Source organism: Typha latifolia, chromosome 9 (assembly GCF_019914945.1).
Source record: "Typha latifolia isolate L0001 chromosome 9, TyphaL0001v2, whole genome shotgun sequence".
Classification (NCBI taxonomy): Eukaryota; Viridiplantae; Streptophyta; class Magnoliopsida; order Poales; family Typhaceae; genus Typha; species Typha latifolia.
In genome coordinates, this window is record NC_133094.1 from 5,362,431 (window position 1) to 5,387,439 (window position 25,009).

General features: G+C 41.5%; 1 protein-coding gene across 1 annotated transcript; it reads right to left on the bottom strand.

Annotated features, from left to right (window-relative positions):
- Window positions 1-834: 834 nt before the first annotated feature.
- Window positions 835-3,804, bottom strand: LOC140795441 (zinc finger protein STOP1 homolog). The gene is made up of 2 exons (XM_073147991.1): window positions 3,280-3,804; window positions 835-2,608 (listed from the first exon to the last, which is right to left on the bottom strand). The coding sequence occupies exon 2, from the start codon at window positions 2,557-2,559 to the stop codon at window positions 1,036-1,038; it is 1,524 nt and encodes a 507-aa protein (XP_073004092.1). The 5' UTR covers window positions 2,560-2,608; window positions 3,280-3,804; the 3' UTR covers window positions 835-1,035.
- Window positions 3,805-25,009: the final 21,205 nt, after the last annotated feature.

Genomic DNA, 25,009 nt, shown 5'->3' on the forward strand with positions numbered 1-25,009 from the left:
AACATAACTATTCTAGATATGCTCATGAGTTCTTAAACTCATCGACTTGTCTAAAAACTATTTCACTAGATAACGGATTAGACTGCATTACCTGGCATTTCTCAAATTAATATAATCTTTTCCATCAGCTCAGGATGTACAATCTTGAAAGGACTCGCTTTCTATCGGCAAATGTGGTGGGAAAAAATGTTTGTTCCTTATTGCAAGCTTTTTCGTTTTTCTTTCATCTTCTTTTGGACCATAATGAATCTATTACTTGGGCATAAAGTCCCATCCTGATTCTACTTATTTTGGGAATTGGCGAATGGAAAATGCTATATGGAAGAGTGGAAAAAGATGGAACTTTCTTGCAACAATTATTTGGAGGTTCTCATCCAAATTCTTATTTTGATTTCAACATCAACCCAAATGCTATGTTCATTTGAACACATCCTCCATCTAGAACTGATACAGTTATCTGGATTCAAACATATAGAAAGATCAATTTGTACCATAAACGATCCTTTAAACAAGGATTGCATAATTTATATGCAAATTGTATGTTATATTATTTGTTGGGGGAGACAAAAGAGTCCTAGTCCAAGTGAAATAAAGTTTGACACAAATTATTTGTTAGGGAAGACAATGCATGTACTAGTTTCTCCTAGGAATGCTGCCTCCTACCTCCACAGCAGAGACATGCATAAGTTGGAATAGTAATAAGCATGAACATTCCTCCATCTAATCTCGTGAATACTAAATTTTAGTCAGCAAATAATTGTAATGAAGTTTTTCTCTTGAAAGAAAAGAATAATTGTAATACAGTTTAACAGAAATGTTTTCAAACAATTCAGATAGATAATTAGTAGATATTATTACTGATTAACCATAATGAAGTACATGAATGAAGAAAGACGAGTTCATTAGACATTAATCAACCCACAATAGGAAGAAAGAAGACAGTTGAACCATGTAAAACTGCATACATCTTGCAGATCAATGCTACTTTGCCATTTTCATCGTCGTTATCATTACAGGTGGGAAGATCTAGTTTTCTCAGTTCCTTCTGCCAAAATTGCAAGAGCCAGAAGGCAAAAAGGAGAAAGGTCGCGAGAATTCATCAAGTCCATCAAAGCTACAAGAATCAAAGTTCATTGGTGATAAATAGTTAAAGCTATCGTCAGCAACTTTAGTATCAAGACTCTTAATGTCCTGTGATGTGCTCCCGGGAAAATTACATCCTATAATTCCCTCCATTCCGCTCATCACCACACTGCCCTCTGCTTGCTCAGACATTCCTGAAACTTTGCTATCATCCAAGGAGATGGCAGGTGTGTGACCTTGGAATAGCGCAACATGGCCGAACAGCTTATCCTTCCTCGAAAATGTAGTTCCACAAGAGCAAAGCCACTTGTCCCGACCACAATGTTTCTCATGAGTTTTCAGGTCAGCAATAACCGAGAACTTCTTGGTGTTGCATCTGCTGCAGATATAACTCTTGTCGCAATGGCTTCTCTTGTAATGGTTCTTCACACATAATATCGTCTTGAGGGGTTGGAACTTCTTGTGTTCCTTGTTCCTTTTGCACCCAAGAAAGGGGCATGAGTACCTCCTGATGAGCGTGGGTTCTGCGTTTAATTCCTTGGTGGGCTTGGCAAGGGCAGCCGGAGTCTTGTACTCATCCCCATGACCTCTCATATGCATCCTTAGATTAGCATCTCTCTTGAATCCCTTTCCACAGATCAAACAGAAGTGAGTGTGAGGTGCTAAAATCTCTTCCTTTTCTAGTTGCAGGACTTCATAAGAACCAGGGGGCAGGTTTTCTCCATCTATACCATCATCGCTCTCTTTCAAATCGTGATCTTCAACCGGAACGGACTCAGAAACTTCACCGTCACAAGCATTCAAACACTTGATCAGCTCATCTCCTTCTTCACTAGAGGTGTTGAAACTTTTCATCAGCTCAGCGTACTCTGAACCCTTGGTTATATCAGGAGTTACAACCTCATTATGTTGTGGACTACCATTCAAGACAAAGCTAGTAGGAGCACTAAGTACACCTCCTAGCTGCACAACTGTAGGATTAGTTGAGAGGAGTGTGTTCTTGATTGAAGGAAGAAGAGTTCCAGCAGTTGAGATCAATTGAATTAAGATGCAAGTCAGGTCTGCTGTAACAAGCTGTTGCCGAACAGCCAATTCACCAGTTCTGTTGGGGAGCTGATGCTCCTCCTGATCAATGATGGACCGAACGATATCCTGAACTTGGTGGATCTTTTGCTCGAGGAAGGAGAGATTGCTTAGCATTGTTCTCGGGTCCCAATCCAACATCAAACTATTCATAGTTGGAGTTGATCCAAACTGATTTGAGGTCTTAACCTCTCTATCAGGATGATACAAGCTCTGAGATTCGGTCTCAAAAGGCGGGGAAAAATCAGTGAAAGTTTGCCCAGGTCTTGGGGCGTAAGGCACATTTGAGGGATTAAATTGGATGAATGTTTTATTATGGTTGACATCTCTTGCTGCATCACTCGTCATTGATGAAGAGGATGATTTCATTGAAGCTTTGGGAGTTGTTTTCATCTTGATATCCACTTCAGCCTTCTCCTTAAAGTCTACTGCTCAGAGAGAACTGCAAGAACACATTTTATGAAGCACAAAGTGTAAGATAAAATCAAAATAGATCCCATGACCAAATTCCTGATATAAAAAACCTCCTAAATTGCATACTGAAGTTAAACTCTAACACAGCTGCAACTCCACACATTTCCTGCCCCTTTGCATATCGCTCCCAAGAGCATACAGACTATAACTTGAAGAGTTCCAAAAATACACATCTAACCTCCTTCCAACCTCCAGTAATCAGAATGTAAAGGATTCTTCCATTTTATCTTCCTTCTTCTAGAGTTCTAAGATATCAAACTGATCCATACACCAATAACAAACAGATCTAAAAGCATATAATCCCATAGAACAAACCCCCAAAATCAGTTCTTTTAGCAGAAAATCTTCAAATTTCGCAACTCCCAAGATGGATCACACCCAAAAGCTCTTGATTTGGGTCGTTACGATTCCGGGAAGAAGGCACCGGAATTTGATGGGTTCCAAAGCAAGTAAATCTTACATCTAGATCTTTCATGTCCTAGACCCAAAAGAACAAACTCAAAAGAACCCAAAATTTCCCACATGGCCACTACCAAAACTTCTCCTAAGCACTATTCCATCAGAAAAAGTTGAAAAGAAAGAAAAAAAGAAAAAAGATCCTGCAACGAAGATAGTAACAACCAGAAAGAAGCCACTTACTTGGAGTAATCCAACGCGCTTCCCGAAGAAAGTAATCCCCAAGACTCCAACTTTGATCGATCTCTCAACTAGCCGGATGCATCCTTGATCCAAACTCCCATCTTTAGAGCTCCCGATCTCTCTCACATCTCCCAATTTCTCCATGTTTGACTTCTCCTTAGAGTACACCGCAGGAAAGCACTAATTTAAAATGCTCCCCCAATATGATGAGGAGAAATAGAGCTCTCCGCCGAAGATCTCCCCGTATTTTATTGGAGTAGTAGTTTAGACTAACGAGATCCGAAGGTACGTTAAAGAGAGTGGATATGGAAGGCGAAGGAAAGAGAGAGGCATGGAGGTGAGCAGACGTCAGCGATGAGGTGGTGAGCGGAGTCGGACAAATAAGAGGCCCACGGGGTCGGGTCACCGCCAGACCACTAGGTTGAGGAAGGGGGGGGGGGAGAGAGAGAGAGAGAGAGAGAGAGAGAGAGAGAGAGAGAGAGAGAGAGAGAGAGAGAGGAAAAAAATGGACCACTTTTCCACTTCAGTATTCTTTTCATTTCTAATGAGTTGATAAAGAGATCAGAAACTTTTTTCATGGATTTATGCAACCCTACTTATCCAAACATATAATTTGATTCGGATCAAATAAATTATAAAAGTGAGATTCTGGTGGGAGCGAGGTTTAGTCCCACAATGGAGTAAAGATGTATAAATGTGGTTCCTAAACTTGGTTTTTGGCTCTGGCTGCGCCTCCCTCAAATATGGGTACACTTTGCCAAGTAAAGATCAAGCTTTTCACTAGTAATTTTAACCATTAAAATGGGTGTTAATATTTCTTAACAATATCTTAGAAAAACCGGCATTACACGTGAAAATCACGTTTAAAAGGAAAAATAGTAATTTTAAAGGTCAAAATGGTGCTAGTATTTTTCAACCGTGTTTTATCAAAAATAGTATAACATGTGAAAAGCAGTTTTAAAAGATTAAAAAAATTATTTTATTGCTCAAAACGAGCATTAATATTTTTTAACCTTGTTTTGAAAAAAAGGGTATAACTAAAATAATAATTTTAATAGTCAAGATGGGCGTTAATATTTGTTAACATGTATTAGGAAAAGTGGATATAACATGTGAAAATTAGGTATAAAGGAAAATAATAATTTTAACAGACAAAATGGATGTTAGTATTTCTTAACCATGTTTTTAAAAAAAATATATAGTTTATATGATAACATATGGCCATTGCATACATAGATAATATATAGCCATCACATACATAGAGATTATTACGTTGTTTAGTTTAGTTGATTACATACAAGAGAATTAACATATGTAGTCATTGCATACATAGGTGAATATTATATGTTGCTATTACATATGCAGAACCCTTTATGATACAATTGTGTATGTAGTGGTTTCTCTTTCAAAAATTGCACACCTACAGCCTTATAAGCATTGTATACCTAGCTTATGTTAATATGGAGCATTGTACGACTTGGTCTACTACGCAAAATGGTGTCTCGGGGTGAATTTCTTGTCGCATATGAAGCACAACCTTTTGGTCCTTCGCTCCTTGATACGATTCGGATTTTACCAATGTCGTCTCGAGCATGGATACACTTTAGGGAGTGGATACACTTTACCAATGTCTTTTATTTTAGTGTTCAATTCTTAAAAAAAAATAACTTTTCTATATGTCACGTTCGAACGCGAGTGGTGTGTGTTCGAACGCAGTTGTGAACACCTGCATCATGCTCACACATGAAGAGAGTGCGAAATGTACGTTCGAATGCCGCGTTCGAACACGCCTACGAACACTTACATCATGTTCGCAAATCTAGAGAAGTGAGAAATATGTGCGTTCGAACGTGCTGCGAACGCCTGCATCGCGTTCGCAAATCCAGAGAAGTGAGAAATGTGTGCGTTCGAACGCAGTCGGCGAAAATGCACTATTTAGGGTTATTTTTAAATTGTTGGTTAGCCTCTAAAGGTGTGGATGGCAACCATGGAGTCATTATTGATGAATTGAGTTTTTGCCTTATCTCCTTTGTCTTCTACGACCGGTCAATCACCCTAGTCCCTTAGGGGCGGCCACTTCTCCCCCTTCTTTCAATCTATCCAACACTTGCTCTAACCCTTTCATCACCCATAACCCTTCCACCACCACTTATTCACCGGTGCCACCCCATTAATGCCGATCCACCACTATTCACCATCATCTAGGATCTCGTGCCTCCATCCACGGATACTAAAACAGATCCCCTGATGTTCGTCCACTAATTAGACGATATCTTGAGATCCCTATCTCCGATTCACCTAAAAATTGATTTGTTGGAAATATCTTTTCCGGGGTTACGACATATCAAAATCTCACCTCCATCCGACGGCGGTATCTTTCAAGATCTATTTTCAAAGTTCCGTGTTAGATCCTGTCCAGATCTGAAAATCTCACCTCCATCCGACCCCAACACGGCTTGAACGCCAGGTTCTTTCGTATTCCGATTAGATCGGGCGGTTCCGCGGGTGGAAGTCCCCGCAACTATTTCTCTCTCCTCTATTGGGATAATCTCTTCTTCATCATCTCGCCGTGCAGCCATGGATATGGTTGTCGTCATTGGAAGCGCTTGTCCGAGGAACGGTGGCTCTGATACCAGATTGATACGATCACACCTCTGGCTATGGAGCTCTGATACCAGCTTGATACGATCTTCCCTTTGGGGCTAAGGCTCTGATATCAGCTTGATACGATCTCTCCTTTAGGGCTAAAGATCGATCTTTTCTAATTCTCAGATCTGGACTAGATCTTGCACGGAACTTTGAAATAAGATCCCGAAATATTCCGCCGTTGGATCGACGTGAAATTTTGATATGTTTTAGGCCCGGAAAAGAGCTTTCCAAAAAATCAAGTGTCAGGCGAATCGGAGTTGGGGATCTCAAGATATCGTTTGTTTAGTGGACGAACATCAGGATGCTCTGTTTGGATCCGTGGATGGAGGCACGAGATCCTAGGTAATGGTGGATGGTGGAGGACCGACGTTAATGGGGTGGCACCGGTGAAAAGTGATGGTGGAAGGGTTGTGGTTGATGGAAGGATTAGGGCAAGTGTTGGATAGAATGGACGAAGGGGGAGAAGAGGGCCACCCCTAAGGGACTAGGGTGATTAGCCGGACGAGTGAGGTTAGAAGCGGCGTCGCCGGGGATTGAAAGAACGGGAGCGAAGAAGACGAAGGAGGCAAGGCAAAACTCAATCTCAATAATAAATCCTCAATTTGGTTGCTTACCACATCCTTTTATAGGCTAACCAACAACTCAAATTAACCCTAAAAACATAATTTTTGTCGACCGCGTTCAAGCTCACTCCACCCGCGTTCGAACGCGACTTACAGAAAACTTATTTTAATAGAAATTAAACACTAAAACATGAAACAAAAACACTCCTAAAGTGGATCCATGCTCGAGACGATGTTGGTGAAGTCCGAATCGTATCAATCCACCACGCTTCCACAACCTTGTCCTCAAGGTTTGAAATTTGGGAAGCAATCTTTGAACTCGACTCAAGCTCCTCCATGGTATGATCTTCGCATTGGTTCCCCACATATCTGAAGATATAGGAAATGTTGGTGCCGAGAAAGAGGCAAGCTCACTTGTGTCGAGTTGGCGCGAAAGGGCATCAACCGCTCGATTCTCGATCGCAAGTTCCAAGTCAAGCTCGGCCTCGATCCGTCGCCGCGAGTCTTTCGTAGGCACACAAGATAGGGGGTAGTGCGACCATAACCGCCTCAAAGGGGTTCATCCTCGCCGAGCTTGGATACTCGTACTCCAACTAGTCCAAGGTGAAATTCGGGTCCATCTACATCGAGTCCACTTGATCTCGGGTGGTCGAACCAATTGACTCAATGTCAGTTCAGCAATAGAAATCTGGTGCATTCGATTGCGCTCGGGAGGTCGAGTTAGATGCGCTTGGTGGATCCAGATTAGGTTCTCTCGACTCAAGTTAGGTTCAGCTAGCCAAACTGATTGTTGGTTGTGTTCATAATCATTCTGCCCACTCCATGGATTAGGATCCGAGTCAAATGTATCCTGGTATAAGCAAACTCGTCTTAAGTCAAGTAGAGGGTTTCTGATCATGTCCCTTATTTGACTTAACTGAGTCCCGAAGTCCAAAGATGACTCCCACTTGACTTGCCCTTTGGCTCTTAGGTCCAACCCAACTAATGTCTAGCAATTCCACCTGGTCAAGCCCAACAATGTAGCCTTCTTGAAATTCTAACCACTTAGAGTCTTCAAAAAAATTTGAAATCCCTAATCTTTCTCTCTTAGTTCCATCTCCATTAGCCATTGCCATAGGAGTTGCCTTAGCACGTGGCAGCCTTGGCCGAGTAGTGACCACCTCCGGTAGTTGCTTAAGTAGGGTTCCCCGACGGTGTGGCAAAGTCGGCGGCGATGGAAGGCCAAAGTTGGCCCAAAATTAAAATCTTCAGGTCCTTCTCTCGTCCCGTTGCAACCATGGCAAGGAGCCTTTGGTCATCCGTAATACTAAAATAGTTGCCGGTGAGGCCCCTCTTGGGGTGGCGACTGTTGACTCGCCGTGGAAGGCCGAGGTTGACAAAAACTAAATCTTCATCTCCTTCTTCTTCATTTTGTCGTAGCCATGGCAGGGAGCTTTCGACCATTGGGGTGAGAAAAGCATTAGCCCACAAGATCTTTACGAGGCTGTCAGAGGCTGGTGCTGTCGTGGTTGGAAGATTGTGGCCTTCTCCCTCGAGTTGTAGCTCGGTGGAAAGTTGCAACGTTATCGCTGGTGATGGCGCTATCGCGGTCGACTTTCGATTGACTGAGGAGAAAGGTGGAAGGTCATTAGAGGCCATACATGATTTCTTCATAGTTGCTGACTCGCTGTGGTTGCAATTGAAGGTGGTGTTAGGCGGCCCAAGTGCTGGAACTTGCGGTTCTGGATCATCTCCCTCACCACTGATGAGGATTCCTGATGAGGAATATCCAGCGGCCACGTGTGGTCTTCCTCCATTCAACAAAGGGTTCGCACGGTTGTCGACTCGTCGAAGAACTCCGTTCTGACGTCAAAAGAACATTTCCAACCGTTGAGCTTGCCGAAGGAAACTGCTGCCTTGAAGCTAGACTCCTCGCCGTTTCTGCAAGGATTTGGAATGGTGCAGCCAGCCCTTCACAGTTTGTTGACGAGGTCTCCGGTGCATGGGAAGTTGTGGAGGTTCCGAGGGCTGCTACAATGGTCGAGGATCCCATTGTAGCGGACAGTCGTTCGTTGCGGCTAACCATGGGTCGAGGTGTAGAAGCTCGATCTTGCTTGATAGCCGAACTCTCCCCTACTTTTGTGATGAACGGGGAGGCCGTGGAGGATGTTGGGTATGTTGTAGAGGGTTCCCCATGCTGCCTTGTGATTGTCCTGCTTGTTGAAGAAGGTTTCGACCACGCCCGAATTTCCCGCAGCATCTCCATCATCATTTGATTATTGATGGCCATCTGCTTGGAAAGAGACCCCAACACGGCTTGAACGCCAGGTTCTTCCGTATTCCGATTAGATCGGGCGGTTCCGCGGGTGGAAGTCCCTGCAACAGTTTCTCTCTCCTCTATTGGGATAATCTCTTCTTCATCATCTCGCCGTGCAGCCATGGATCTGGTTGTCGTCATTAGAAGCGCTTGTCCGAGGAACGGTGGCTCTGATACTAGATTGATACGATCACACCTCTGGCTATGGAGCTCTGATACCAGCTTGATACGATCTTCTCTTTGGGGCTAAGGCTCTGATACCAGCTTGATACGATCTCTCCTTTAGGGCTAAAGATCGATCTTTTCTAATTCTCAGATCTGGACTAGATCTTGCACGGAACTTTGAAATAAGATCCCAAAATATTCCGCCATCGGATCGACGTGAAATTTTGATATGTTTTAGGCCCAGAAAAGAGCTTTCCAACAAATCAAGTGTTAGGCGAATCGGAGTTGGGGATCTCAAGATATCGTTCGTTTAGTGGACGAACGTCAGGATGCTCTGTTTTGGATCCGTGGATGGAGGCATGAGATCCTAGGTAATGGTGGATGGTGGAGGACCGGCGTTAATGGGGTGGCACCGGTGAAAAGTGATGGTGGAAGGGTTGTGGTTGATGGAAGGATTAGGGCAAGTGTTGGATAGATTGGACGAAGGGGGAGAAGAGGGCCACCCCTAAGGGACTAGGGTGATTAGCCTGGACGAGGGAGGTTAGAAAGGCGTCGCGGGGATTGAGAGAACGGGAGCGAAGAAGACGAAGGAGGCAAGGCAAAACTCAATCTCAATAATCAATCCTCAATTTGGTTGCCTACCAAATCCTTTTATAGGCTAACCAACAACTCAAATTAACCCTAAAAACATAATTTTCGACGACCGCGTTCGAACTCACTCCACCCGTTCGAACGTGACTTACGTAAAACTTATTTTAATAGAAATTAAACACTAAAACATGAAACAAAAACACTCCTAAAGTGGATCCATGCTCGAGACGACGTCGGTGAAGTCCGAATCGTATCATCACCCGTAGAACCGCCCGATCAAATCAGAATACAGAAGAACCTAGTGTTCAAGCCGTGTTGGGATCTCTTTCCGAACAAATAGCCATCAACAACCAGATGATGATGGAGATGATGTGAGAATTACGGGCGACAAGGGAAGCCATGGCGAATGGGAATGCACCATCGACCCCATGACACGAGTCCACTCCCATGAACCCGTCGCCACTGGTTCAAAATTTGGAACCACAAGAGCCACTACTGCCACCACCCTATGGGTAGAGGCAAGCAAGGATGGTTCCACCAGGCCTAGTTGCAGGTGAACCCATCCGACGAGCGAACCACTATGGAGATCACCTTGGAGATCTAGATCTATGGGCGTAGCAATACGAACCTGAACCACGACGAGTTAATCAAAATTGAAGTAGGGATCATCAACCATTCATGGTGCATCATCCTCCGGTTAGACATGGACTTAGACATGATCTGGATCGAGACAACGACATCCGTGGACAACGACATACCAGGGTACGGTAGAGGAATATAAGGTGACACTTGCGAGCTTCCACCTTGAAGAGGTGGCACTTCATTAGTTTCGAGCAGCCAATACCAAGGCTATCGAAACTTGGGCTGACTTTTGCGCCGATATCATGCGGCGATTTGGAGCGTCGGGGTATGAAGACTTCGATGCTCTCCTTTCAAAGATGGTGCAAAAGACCATGGTTAGGGCATATCAAGAAGAATTTGAGAGGATAAGTAGCCAATGCCAACCCCCATGGACGGATCAAGAACTTTGTAGCACCTTCATCTCCGGGCTACGGGGAGACATACAAGCCAACGTGAGGGCTCTAAGGCCTAGAATTTTAAAAGAGGCCTTCGAAGTTGCAGTGCTCATGGAAGACAAACACATGGCCATAAAGTTACACTTGAAATAGAATTGGACGAGCCAAGGAAGCCGCCATCAAGCTCAACCAACCATAGCAGCAGAAAATGTTATCGGTGTACCAAGGACCACTACTGCAATGGTGCCTCCTCGAGCACCCCTGAAGCCATCCCAAGATGTGAAGTACGCACCTAGAGGTCCGGGACGAGCACTCACACCTACTCAAGTGGAGGAATGAAGAGCCAAAGGCCTATGTTTTCGTTGTGATGAGAAGTTTATACTAAAAAATTGCTGCGCTAAACCGATGAGATCGGTGATGCTAATAGATGGATTGGAGGATGTGGAGGATGAGTTTGCTGCTGAAGATGAAGGTGTGGCTATAAATTAAGGAGAAGTAGCTGAGGAGCAACTCGTGGAGGACATGATAGCCGAAATCTCCCTCCACGCCTATTTAGGGACAGCTGCGCCAAAAATCTTGCGGGTGAATGGTGTAGTCAAGAAAATCATAGTGAGAATCTTGATCGACACTGGGTCCATCCACAACTTCGTTGACAAGAGGCTTCTTAGGAAGATTGGGCTCGAGTTGGAACACATGGAAGGGTTCGATGTGATGATTGGAGATGACACCATATTGCGAGCGGATTTTATTTGTGGAGGTTTGGAATTGAAGGCGCAAGGCCAATTTTTCACATTGGATCTTAATCATTTAGCCTTGGAGGTGCCGATATTGTCTTGGGAACCCAATTGCTTCAAAGCTTGAGGCCTGTAACATTTGATTTTTCAAACCTCACACTGACATTTCAGAGGAATGGTCGAAGGGTGCTGGTGGATGGAAATCAATCGCGGCAAGGATCGACATTGCAACCACTTTTGGGTCTTCCTTGTGTAGGGGACCGAGCTCTACTATTGCAAATGGCTGTGGCTAAACCCGAACATCCACCACTAAGAGAAATAACCGATGACATGCAAGAGCTGCTACAGGAATTTAAGGATCTCTTCGAGGAACCTAGAGGACTACCGCTGACCCATCGGCACAACCATCACATCCGCATCATTCCAGGGGGCTGAACTAGCAAATATCTGGCCTTATCGCACCCGCATGTCTTGAAGGAAGAGATCAGCAAATTGGTGGTGGAAATGCTCGAGCAAGGGATTATTCAACCGAGTAGAAGTGCCTACTTGTCGACGATGTTGCTGATTCAGAAGAAAGATGTGTTACGTTTTTATTTGTTGGCAATTGTGTACAAAATATTCTAAGTGTATTTTTTCATGTATATAAGCTTTACACAAGTCTATAATATCTCTGGTTTGAAGAATTGCAAGATTATTGGAGAAAAGCAGTCGAGTTCACACCATGTTCACAAACGTGTTCGAACGCGGGTACTGCGTTCACACAGACAAAGAGCCGTGTTCACAAGCGTGTTCGAATGTGAGTACTGCGTTCACACAGACAGAGAGCCGCGTTCACAAACGCGTTCGAACGCAGGTACTGCGTTCACATAGACCGAGAGCTGTGTTCACAAACGCGTTCGAACGCAACCTGAAGAATTCAAGTTGTCGCGTTCACAAACGCGTTCACATAAAATTGGACTTTCATGAGTACGGATAAGACTTGGATTTGGCTCTATCTTGGAGATCATATATAAGGATTGTGATGCCTTATCTTGAGGGTGGTTGAAGAAGCATTATTGAAGGAGACTTCTTGAGGCTACATCGGTTCTTCAACTAACAAGGTTCCACTCATCTACAAAACCTAATCTTTCATCTTAAAGGCTATCTAGACGAAAGATCAATCTCGAGGGTTACTGAGGTTGGACTTCAATCACGAGAAGCAGTGAATCGTGGGTTCTAGCGAGCAAGACTGAGAGGAACAAAATCGTTTGGATCGACGGGTTGTTTTGTGAGTCAGTCTTGTAACTGCTACTATTCTAGTGATTGGTTTTGATCCGAGTTTGGATCCGCGGTTTTTTCCCGTTTGGGTTTTTCCACGTTAAAATCTTATCGTTCATTTCTGTTTTCGTTCTTAATGTTTCTACGGACTTTTACTTAAGCGACCGAGTGATATCATTGCATATTATTTAGATACATACTTGTGTCTAGGGTTTTTTCAATTGGTATCAGAGCAGGTTCTCGCACCTTTGAGAGAGATCAGATAGGCATGGATTTTCATAGAGATGGACCATCATCTATTAGACCTCCTATCCTTGATGGATCAAATTATAGATATTGGAAAGCTAGGATGAGAGCTTACTTGAAGTCTATAGATGAACGAGTATGGTTTGCCATTGTGAACGGTTGGAGTCCACCAATGTACATGGTGGATGATAAACTTGCTGATAAACCGATAGAGTGTTTCCTCAGAAGAATTTAGAAGTTGGATGGAATAGCAAGGTAATAAATGCAATTTTTAGTTGTGTTTCCTCAGAAGAATTTAGAAGAATCTTTATTTGTGAGATAGCAAAAGAAGCTTGGACGATCTTAGAAACTACTCACGAAGGAACTATGGCTGTAAAACTTTCTAAACTTCAGAGCTTGACTATTAGTTTTGAAACTCTACGTATGGAGGAGAATGAGATATTTGATGAGTTTTATGCAAAGCTGAGTGATATAGTCAACTATAGTTTCAACCTAGGAGAGAAAATTCCTGAAAATAGAATTGTCCGTAAGATCCTTAGGTCTCTTCCAAAGAGGTTTCAAGCGAAAGTTACAGCTATTGAGGAAAGTAAGGACATCAATTCTATAAAAGTTGAACAATTAGTAGGAAATCTATAAACATTTGAGTCCAGCCTTTCAAAACCGAGGAAGTCCAAAGGGATTGCCCTAGTTGAACAAAGTATAGAGGAGTCTGATGATGAATGTGATTTAGATGTTGAGATGTTGGCCATGTTCGTCAAAAAGTTCAATAAATTCTTTCGGAAGCCAAACAAGTTGAATGCTGAAAAACTTGAGAAAAGCAAAGCCTTTGTGAAAAAGAAGAATACTGTGAGTTCAAATACAACTGGTACCAACAATAATGTCAAACAGAAAAATAAGAGTTCTGAGAATAAAGTTAAATGTTTTGAATGTTCTGGTTTTGGACACATCGCACAAGAATGCCCTAATCGTCTTAAGAGGAAGGGCAAAGCTATGAAAGTTACTTGGGATGACTCAGATGAATCTAATGATGATTCTAGAAAAGACGAAGAAAACTTTGTTGCTTTTGCCTCTTCTCTACTCAATATTGATTCCGTTGTTGATACTGATAGTACAGATGATCAGGATATGTTACCAGCTGAGGAAGATGAATCTGAAATTCAAAAGACATATAAAGACTTGTACCTGGAGTCGTTTAAACTCAAGAAAAGCAATGTTAAACTACTTCAACGACTCAAGGTAATTGAACTAGAAAGAATTCAATTTTAGGAGAAGTATAAATTGGAACTTGAACGTGTCAAAGACCTTTCTGAACAACTTGACAATGCGAAAAATAAAATGAAGGCTGATGAAATTGAACTAGAGCGATTGAATAAGGAAGTGACATTTATAAAAGGGAAAAACAAACTTGATGAGATTCTAAAAGCTCAGATCTCTGGAAAAGACAGGTATGGTGTTGGATACACTGGTAATTCAAATAATAATAAAACTGTCTTTGTTTCCGTAGATATACAAAAGAAAGAATACCTGAAGCCATCAACCGCATTTACAAAGCAATTCTTGATGAATGCTTCTAAACTGAAGTTGAATCTACAAACTAGTGAAACTTCGACGGTACCAAAGGTAAACTCTAGTCACACTCCTCGACAAAAGGTGAGTAGAAAAAGGTTTGTTCCGACATGCTATCATTGCGGCATTCTAGGGCATATTCGACCTCATTGCAAACTTTTACAAAAACCTAGAAGTGCTTTTATTTATGGGATGAAAACAAAGGTCATATAGGTCAAGAAAAGTGATTTGAAATGTTATGTTGTACGTACTGCTTTGAAAGCTTTAAATTCTGACTTGTGGTATTTAGATAGTGGCTGTTCAAGACATATGTCAGGCGACAAATCCTTATTTTCTAATCTCGAAAAATATGAAGGGGGAGTTGTGACATACGGAGATGGTAATTCATCCAAGGTAATAGGTAAAGGAAAGGTAAGTACTCCAGGTATTCCTAGTCTCGAAAATGTTCTTTATGTTAATGGCTTGAAAGCAAATTTATTAAGCATCATTCAATTTTGTGATGAAGGTTATGAGATAAAATTCTCTAAAAATGATTGTACTATTCTAGATCATGATGGTAATGTTATATGTTTTGGATCTAGAACATCTGATAATTGCTATGTTGTTAGAACTTCACATAATCTGAAATGTAACAAGACAAAACAATAGCACTAGAACATGTTGAGACGGAGAAACAGTTGGGTGATTTGTTTACAAAACCTTTGGATTTACAGAGATTTCAGTATTTTCGTATTTCTTTAGGGATTTGTGCTTTGGATTGATTTGCGTTTTAGTTTGCGAGTTTCTTATTATTTCGTTTCATTTTTTTTAGGTTTTATTTTACTCTGAAATTTTCTTTGGTTTTAGTTTCGATTTGTCGAGAGTTTTTGCTAAAAAAAAAAATGATCCACTCCTAGATTCAATAATATACTCTTGACATAAAAATATGATTTTTCTCTTGATTATGAGTTATTATAGTCAATTTTGTCATCTTGTAGTATATTGTTTCAATTTTGATTTTGTCACTCCTCGACTTCTATAATAATAAAAATTTTAATGCACTCATAACGTATGTGTATTCTTGTGTGAGCATGATATCATGAATATTTTTTTTTTAAATAGCTCACTATTAACTTTGATTTGCACAGTTTGACCTCATGCTTAGTCATAAAAAATATGTTCATAAAAGATCAATAAAAAGGGCTACAATGAGTTAGTGTGAAAGCCGTCTTGTTTCGAGTCCAGTTTGACTCAGTACATTATATGCAAATTCAAAAAATATATATGTGAATTTCTTCTTGCACTTTGTTTGATTTGTATTACAAAAAAAGGGCTATCTACTCATGTGTGAAAGCCATCATTGCACCTATTTTTTTAAAAAAAATACAGGAAAAATTCCTGTTATGTTATGGAGAATAAGTCGAAAAGTGCAAAATTTTAATACTAAGTCGGTTTGACTACTGTGTTGCATCATTGTTTATATAGGAAAGTTTGTTTAAGAAGATTGGTTCATGTTATCTATGCTCATCTTGCATATGCGTATCGTTATGATCAATCAAGATTAATTTAATTTTGAGTGATGCATTAGAATTGATTATAATATGCTTTTGATGATTTGATTGATTTGTGTATGACTTATTTTATTTGATTGTCATATTCTATGTCTTGAATATATTTTGAATTTCTAGAAGTGCATCTCCAAAGTCTATTGATCTTGATTGATTTCGTGCGGTTTCAAGTTTTGATCACGTTAAAGTTAATATCTTGATGTTTTTTGTGCGATTAAACGTGATAATTTAGCATTTTTAGGTGAAAGATGGATTTCACTTAGGGTCTTCATGGTTTCTAGAATTTTTGGGTTTTTTGTTATTTTTTTATGCTTTGGGCATATGTTGAATCTTGCAATTTTTTTCCTTCTCTAGAATGCCTAAAAAAAAGCTACAGTTACTAAGAAACCAAGACCGCCTTCGTCACCTATCGCGACTCCGTGTTGACGATTCTTCATCGTCAGTTCCCTCCGAGTTCCTAGTCTTTGGCATTTGTGTCAAAAAGGGGGAGAGTGTCTAGTGTGTCGTGTGTGCTGCGAGTTTAAAGTTTTAGAGTTTACGTGTGTAGGGGGAGCATGGTAATAGGGGGAGTTTATTAGTCTTTCCGTCTTTCTAATCTTGCTTATAACTTTGCTTGGATAAATTGTGAACTTTGTCTGTTTAAGTATTTTTGAACTTGCTCCATTGATAACTTGTGTTTGGATTGTTTATTCATTTCAAGTTACTTTCACTTGATCTTGGATTGGTATATGTTTATTTGTAGGGATTGATGTGCAAAATATTCTAGACTTGTTGATTGCTCAATTTGAAGTCTTTGTAATAACTTGTAACCTGGGTGTTTTGTCACAAATTGCCAAAGGGGGAGATTGTTAGGTTTTTATTTGTTGGCAATTGTGTATAAAATATTCTAAGTGTAGTTTTCATGTATATGAGCTTTACACAAGTCTAGAATATCTCTGGTTTGAAGAATTGCAAGATTATTGGAGAAAAGCCGTCGAGTTCACACCGCGTTCACAAACGCGTTCGAACGCGGGTACTGTATTCACACAGACAGAGAGCTGCGTTCACAAATGCGTTCGAACGCGAGTACTGCGTTCACACAGACAGAGAGCCGCGTTCACAAACGCATTCGAACGTGGGTATTGCGTTCACATAGACTGAGAGCTGCGTTCACAAACGCGTTCGAACGCAACCTGAAGAATTCAAGTTGTCGCGTTCGAACGCACTTGGGCCCGTTCGAACGCACTTGAGTTCAAGTCATGCCGTTCGAACGCACTCGGGCCGCGTTCGAACGCACCAACGAAGTTTGATAAAATTGGACTTTCGTGAGTACGGATAAGACTTGGATTTGTGAGTACGGATAAGACTTGGATTTGGCTCTATCTTGGAGATCATATATAAGGATTGTGAAACCCTATCTCTAGGGTGGTTGAAGAAGCATTATTGAAGGAGACTTCTTGAGGCTACATCGGTTCTTCAACTAACAAGGTTTCACTCATCTACAAGAATTTAATCTTTCGTCTTATGTCTAGACGAAAGATCAATCTCGAGGGCTACTGAGATTAGACTTCAATCACAAGAAGCAAGAATCGTGGGTTCTAGCGATCAAGACCGAGAGGAACAAAGTCGTTTGGATCGACAAAGTGTTGTTTTGTGAGTCGGGCCTTGTAACCGCTACTATTCTAGTGATTGGTTTTGATCCGAGTTTGGATCCGTGGTTTTTTCCCCGTTTGGGGTTTTTCCATATTAAAATCTTGGTGTTCATCTCTCGTTCGTTTTTAATATTTCTTCCAATTTTTACTTAAGCGAACGAGCGTGATCATTGCCTAGTATTTAGATACATACGTGTGTCTAGGGGTTTTTCAAGACGGAGTTGAGATTTTGCGTCGACTACCGAGCCTTGAATGCGATCATCATCAAAGACCGGTATCCAATACCGGTGATCGAGGAGTTGCTGGATGAACTCACAGTGGTCGGCTTACTTCAGCAAACTTGACTTAAGAGCGGGGTACCACCAAATCCACGTCGATCCGGAAGATGTGCACAAACGGTGTTTCAAACTCACGATGGCCACTATGAGTTTCGAGTCATGCCGTTTGGGGTCACCAATACACCGCCACCTTCCAAGGACTGATGAATGACCTTTTTGCCCGCTCTTGCGCTCTGGTACATGCTCGCTCTTCCGGAATTGGAGCGAGCACTTGCGGCATGTGCGTGAGGTGTTGAATATCTTGCGATAAAACCAATTAAAAGTCAAGATGACCAAGTGCCTTTGGGGAGAGCCACGAGTGGAGTACTTGGGATATATAATTTTAGCGAGAGGAGTGAAAGCCAATCCAAGCAAGATCAAGAATATGGTGGACTGGTCGATTTCGACTAATCAGCAGGAATTGAGGGGATTCCTTGGGTTGACTGGGTACTATCGGCAATTCGTTGCCAACTATGGCAAGATTGCTGCCCCGCTGACCTCCTTACTTAGAAAAAGAGGGTTTTTCAATGGATGGGCAAGGCGACGGAGGCCTTCGAAGCATTAAAGATAGCCATGTCTACCGCACCGGTTCTAGCACTACTGCATTTCAGCAAGCCCTTTGTGGTGGAATGCAACACTTCAGGTGAGGGTATTGGAGCAATATTGATGCAAGAGGGCAGACCCATGGCATATATGAGCAAGGCATTGTGAAACCGGTCACGACAACTATCCACCTACGATCGTAAAATGCTAGCAATTCTACACGCCATCACCAAATAGCGACTCTACTTGATTGGCTAATGGTTTACTATCCGCACGGACCAGCGTAGCTTGCCCTACTTCATGGAGCAACATGTGCACACCCCAGCACAGCAATGGTGGGTCACGAAACTCCTTGGGTATGACTACAAACTAGTCTACAAAAAGGAGATCGAGAACCGAGCGGCCAATCCCCTTTCGCGCTAATCATACACAAGTGAGCTCACCTCTTTTTCAGCACCAACCTTTCCTCTAATTTCAGATATGTGGGGAACCAATATTGAAGAACAAATCATGGAGGAGCTTGATTCAGAGTTCAAAGATCGCTCCCCAAATTTCAAACCTTGAGGACAAGGTTGCTGAAGCGTGGTAGATTGATACGATTCAGACTTCACTAATGTCGTCTCGAGCATCGATACACTTTAGGGATGTCTTTGTCTTTTGTTTTAGTATTTAATTCTTAAAAAAAATAACTTTCTGTATGTCGCATTCGAACGGGGGTGGAGTGCGTTCGAATGCGGTTGTGAATGCCTGCATCAAGTTCACACATCTAGAGAGTGTGAAATGTGCGTTCGAACGCCTGCATCGCGTTTGCCAATCTAGAGAAGTGAGAAATATGTACGTCTGAACACGCTACGAACACCTACATCGTGTTCGTAAATCCAGAGAAGTAAGAAATGTGTGCATTCGAACGCGATCGGCAAAAATGCACAGTTTAGGGTTATTTTTGAATTATTGGTTAGCCTCTAAAGGTGTGGATGACAACCATGGAGTCATTATTGATTAATTGAGTTTTTGCCTTGTATCCTTCGTCTTCTTCGCTCCCGTTCTCTCAATCCCCGATGACACTGCTTTTAGCCTCCCTCGATCGGCCAATCACTCTAATCCCTTAGAGGCGGCCCACTCCTCCCCCTTCTTCCAGTCTATCTAACACTTGCCCTAACCCTTCCATCACCCATAACCCTTCCACCACCACTTATTCACTAGTGCCACCCATTAACGCTGGTCCACCACCATCCACCATCATCTAGGATCTCGTGCCTCCATCTACGGATCCTAAGATAGATCCCCTAATATTTGTCCACTAATTGAATGATATCTTGATATCCCTATCTCCGATTTGCCTGAAACTTGATTTGTTGGAAAGCTCTTTTCCGGGGTTATGACATATCAAAATATCACTTCCATCTGACGACGGTATCTTTCAAGATCTATTTTCAAATTTCTCTATCAAATCTTGTCCAAATCTGAAAATCGGGATAGACCGAACCTTAGCCTAAGGGGAGATCGTATCACTCCTCCATCTTGGTAGATGTTAGAGTATGCATAGGAGGCCTAGGGGTTGTCTTTACATTAATGGAAGTGTGGAATATTGGCTGCTGACCAGCTGCACCTATAGGAGCCAACTACAGTAAATAGAGTCATCGATGGTGTGTGATGGCTTCGGTGGTGGCCTGCTATTCTATAGCTACCTCGAATGCCCTAAGTGCTCGATATTTATCCTCCATAAGTAGAGCATCCACTATGGCTTGACCTAGATCCATAGGTTGTAGCACTCGCACGTCGCCTTGAATGTCCTCCCGCAAGCCGATGTGCATCGCTTGGACACTCACTCAAATTCCTCTTGGTAGGCTCTAACCATCATCTTCTAGACCGTCTTCATCAAGATAGCATGGAAGTCTTCATAGCTCGATGATCCAAACCGTTTGTAGAGCAAACGGTGAAATTCAACCCATATTTCGATCAACCTATGCATGGTAGCTAATCAAAGCCATCTTAATGCTGCATCCTCGAGGTGGAAGGATACAAGGAGAACCTTTTGGTCCTTAGCCATTCCTAAAGAATTGTTAAGCACAGTACAATCAATCAATTGGATCACCATTTCAAAAATTAGAAACTCCAACGTCCACCTCTCTCAAGGATCCAATGACTTAGACGAGGATGGTGGAGAATGTCGATCCCAAAGCATCGATGGTCATTGGTAGCATCTACATATTTGGATCCGTTATGTAAGGTGGAGGAGGTAGCATTGTTCAGGCACGCCCTCTTTCCTTGGGTGCCCCCGGGGTGAAGGTGTAGAGTTCCTCTCCCCACATGTGTGGATGTCTCCCTTCTTCTTCTCTTTTTTTGTGTCGCTATGGATCTAGTGATTGGTGTCATTGTGGAGGTGCGCCAAGAAAGGCTGACTATGATACCAATTTGTTGCAACCCAATCACAAACCAATACCAAATTTGAAACTCGAAAGGATAGATAGGCTTGGGTAAGGCTTTTGGTTGGGATTGATCTACTTTTAATCGATAGGTCAAAAGTTAGAGTAGTTCAAAGGGAAGTGGAGATCCTTTTGGAGGTGATGATGTTGGTGGAGTGAAGTTTTAGATAGGGCTAAAGAGAGGAAGTTGCCTTGGGAAAGTTGTGGGATAGTTATAAGAAAGGTTAGGTTAATGAAGATTAACCTTGGTCACTAGAAGATGAGGATGAATGGCTTGGAAATTAGTTTGGGTTGTAGAAGAGAGGGAGAATGGAGCTACTTATCAAGAACGAGGGTCGTCAGAGTGAGGAGAGAGAAGTGACGGACGGGTAGCTTTGGCCGTGGGAGGAAACTCTTTGGATATCGAGGGAAAGAGGAGGAGGGAGAAGGGTGGCTCGCACATAGATTAAAAATAAATGCCCAAATATTCAATAATGCCAAAGTGTTTACCAATCTACACATTTAGAGGCTACCCATATGCCCAAAAATAATAAATAAATCATAATACAAAATCTCCTAGCCGTTGGGTGTTCGAATGGCCAACCGGTGTTCGAATGCCTAAGCTGCTCTTCTACTCTTAGGCTACGACATTTGAACGCCTAAACTGCTCTTCTACTCTTGTGCTATGATGTTGGAACACCTAGCTCGATTGTTCAAACACTTAAGCTGCTCTTCTGCTCTCGAGCTACAACATTTGAATGTCGGGATAGACCGTTCGAATACCTAAATTGCTCTTCTTCTTTCGGGATACAATGTTAGAACACCGAGCTGGGCCATTTGAAATTTTGGATGCAAGACTTCAATTTTCTATGCTTATTCCAATTACAAGCTAACTACTCAACAATTCATAAACTACTATAAACCATAAGCAAGAAAGGCACTTTCTAATTACGAATCGCAACACATTAATTGGTAGAACTTTAAGAGATATTCAGGATGAAAAATTACTCATCTACTAAAGCACTTACTATATAAGGGTCAATAAGGAATCTTCTAGTGACAATTAAACATATTGATACTAATTTCATGATTGCAGACCTTTTTTTACAAGGACTATGTTAAGTTTTATTTGTTCTTATGTAATTTGTAAATTGTGTTTTAAAATATAATTTTTTGTCTATATAATGTGTCTAAAATTTATGTATGAGCATATGCAAAAGTTATGACAAGATATGAGATGCTTGATAAATAATATTAAGTGGAAGATTAATTTTAAGATCAAAGAATTGAAATGATTTTAAAGTTGTCATTGTAGTGCTTAAATGATATCATGACGGTTGAAATACAATAACAAATACCAAGAGCAAAGAAACGACCATTCTACATTCAACTGTTCATTCCACCGTTCAAATGCACTTCGGAGCCATTCAACTGCGCCTTAAAGCGATTGGGTTATGAACCATATCTGGATCGGACGTAAGAAAATTATTAAAATTTAGGCAGTTGTAGTCTCATGAGTTAGAGTTCTAATAGCTTTTGTGTCACTTAAATCAGAGGTCCAGATAAAAAGATATAAATGAAAGAGTGGAGCAAGGTCAAAATGTGACAGAACGGTAAATATCCGACGTTGTGGCATTCGTCAGAGGGTGGCAAATGGCCAAAGGTTATGGTGGACAGCCGTAAGGTAGGGTGGCTCGTGGAGGTGATAGTGGTTATGGATTGGAGGTAGAATTATGGTTCTAAGTTAGATATACTTCTAAAAAAATAAACGATTATGATCAACTTACTTCTACTCCTAGATTACCTTACTTTTACTCTTAAGATAAGTTCAAGACTAAAATAATTTCTCAATGCTTGGATGCTTGGATGATTAAACAAAGAAGCCCAACCCCTATATATATAGAGGCTGAGTATAATGGGTCCTACTCGGACTTAGCCCTAAAAGCTTATACGATTCGAATTATGATTTATCTTAGAGGCTTACATGACTTAACTGAATTTGCCTTCGTAGCTTACATGACTTAATTGAATTTGCCTTAGTAGCTTATGTGACTTAATTGAACTTGCCTTAGTCGCTTACATGACTTAACTAGACTTATCTTAAGGACTTATATAAGAGATAAATATGAATCAATTAAAAAATAAATAGATTCGATCTATCGACCCAATGTCTTAATGATGCGATCGATCTTGACTCGGTTTGCATCAACCCACCATGCTTTTGACTGCCTAGTCCTTAAGGTGTCCATGGTAGTTTTCATACCTTTCGTCGCTCTTGAATTTCATATCCTCAATCTTCGTGTGGGTCTTGTCTATTACATGGAGGAGGGCACCAGGGTGGGTTTTACTCTAGGGTCCACTTGTTTGAGCCATAGTCTACCTTAATTATGGGTGGCTCGAGCCAAATTCTAGCCACTACTAGTTTGAGGCAGGGTCTTAGTGCATACGATTTAGGTCATGGCTCGAGTGTAGGTGATCCAAGGAAGGTGTCATGCGGTGGTGGCTTGGACCAAAAGTGTCTGGATCATCATCAGCGATTAAGAAAACTAAAGTTTTGACCTTTATTTTCACCACGGCTAAGGAAGATAACGATGGGGTCGTCACTAGGGGCTGCTCCGACATCGCGTCGATGGTGAAAACGGTTTGTAGAGATGGCAAGATCTCCATCGCGGCCATAGGTGGTGCTTTGGTTGCGGTTTGGGCCGGCACTTCACCTCCCTCATGGTTTGGACTTTCATGTCGTAGGAAGGTTGGTTTTTCCCTGACCGATGGCATTGATAGTGTAAGGGAGTGGTGTCAAGCCATGATAGCTATCATCAAGGTTTGGAGAGCCTTTTTGATCCTCCCAGAGCTCTCCTTCAATGACTCTATTAATGCCTTTGCCCATGTGGGTGGTTCATCATCGGCGGTTGCTAGTGGTGGCGGTGGTATCGAATAAGACCTAGTCAGTATGGAGATGAGTTCTTGGTCCTCCATGGTTGCTCCCTCAAGTTAGCTTTGGATCATGTGTTCGCCATTGTCCGAGGAACGTCGACTTTGATACCAATGTTATGAACCAGATCTAGACCGATTCGGATGTAAGAAAGTTATGAAAGATATCGGAGGTCGATGAAAAGAGATAAATAAAAGAGTGGAGCAAGGTCGAATAAGATAGAATGGTAAATTTTGACGTTGTGGTGGTTGTCAAAGGATGATTAACGATTAAGGGTGGTGGTGGACGGCCGTAAGGTAGGGTGGTCGTGGAGGTTATGGTGGCTATGAGCTAGATGTAAAATTAAGGTTCTAAGTTAGATCTACTCCTAGGAAAATAAACGGCTATGATTAACTTACTTTACTTGTAGATTATCTTACTTTTACTCCTAAGATAAACTTAAGACTAAAATAATTTGTCAATGCTTAGATACTTAGATGATTAAACAAATAAGCCCAACCCCTATATATATAGAGGTCGGGTATATTGAGTCATACTCAAACTTAGCTCTAAATGCTTATATGACTTGAACTAGGACTTGTCTTAGAGGCTTATATGACTTAATTGAATTTACCTTAGTGGCTTATGTGACTTAATTGAAATTGCCTTAGTGGCTTACTTGACTTAATTGAACTTGCCTTAGTAGCTTATATGACTTAACTAGGCTTATCTTAAAGGCTTACATAATATAACTAGACTTGTCTTAAGGGTTTACATAAGAGATAAACATGAATCAATTAAAAGATAAATAGATTCGATCCATTGAGCCCAATGTCCTCATGATGTGATCCGATCCGATTCGACCTAGTTCGCATTAGTTTGAAGTCGTTCAAGATACAAAAGGGTGTTTTGGGCTGTTCGAACATACTTGGAGCATAAGTCGCCGTTCGAATGGGGTTGACTTGTATTCGAATGGGGCACGGAATTTTATAAAATCTAGGATTTCGTAGGACTTGATTTGACTTAGATTTGGTCTTATCTACATAAGGTATATAAGGGTTAGGATGCCCGAACCCTAGAGAACGTCGGCTATTAGTTTAGGAAGAAATTTTTAAAGAAATAAGATTTTTCATCAACGAAGATTTTGTTCATCATCTACATTAAAAAGATTTGTCTTAAGGGTCACCAAGACGGAAGATCAACTTCGAGGATTACCGAGATTGAAAATTAATCATGAAAATAGTGAATCACGATATTTAGCAATTAATACTATATCGATAAAGTCGTGGGGAT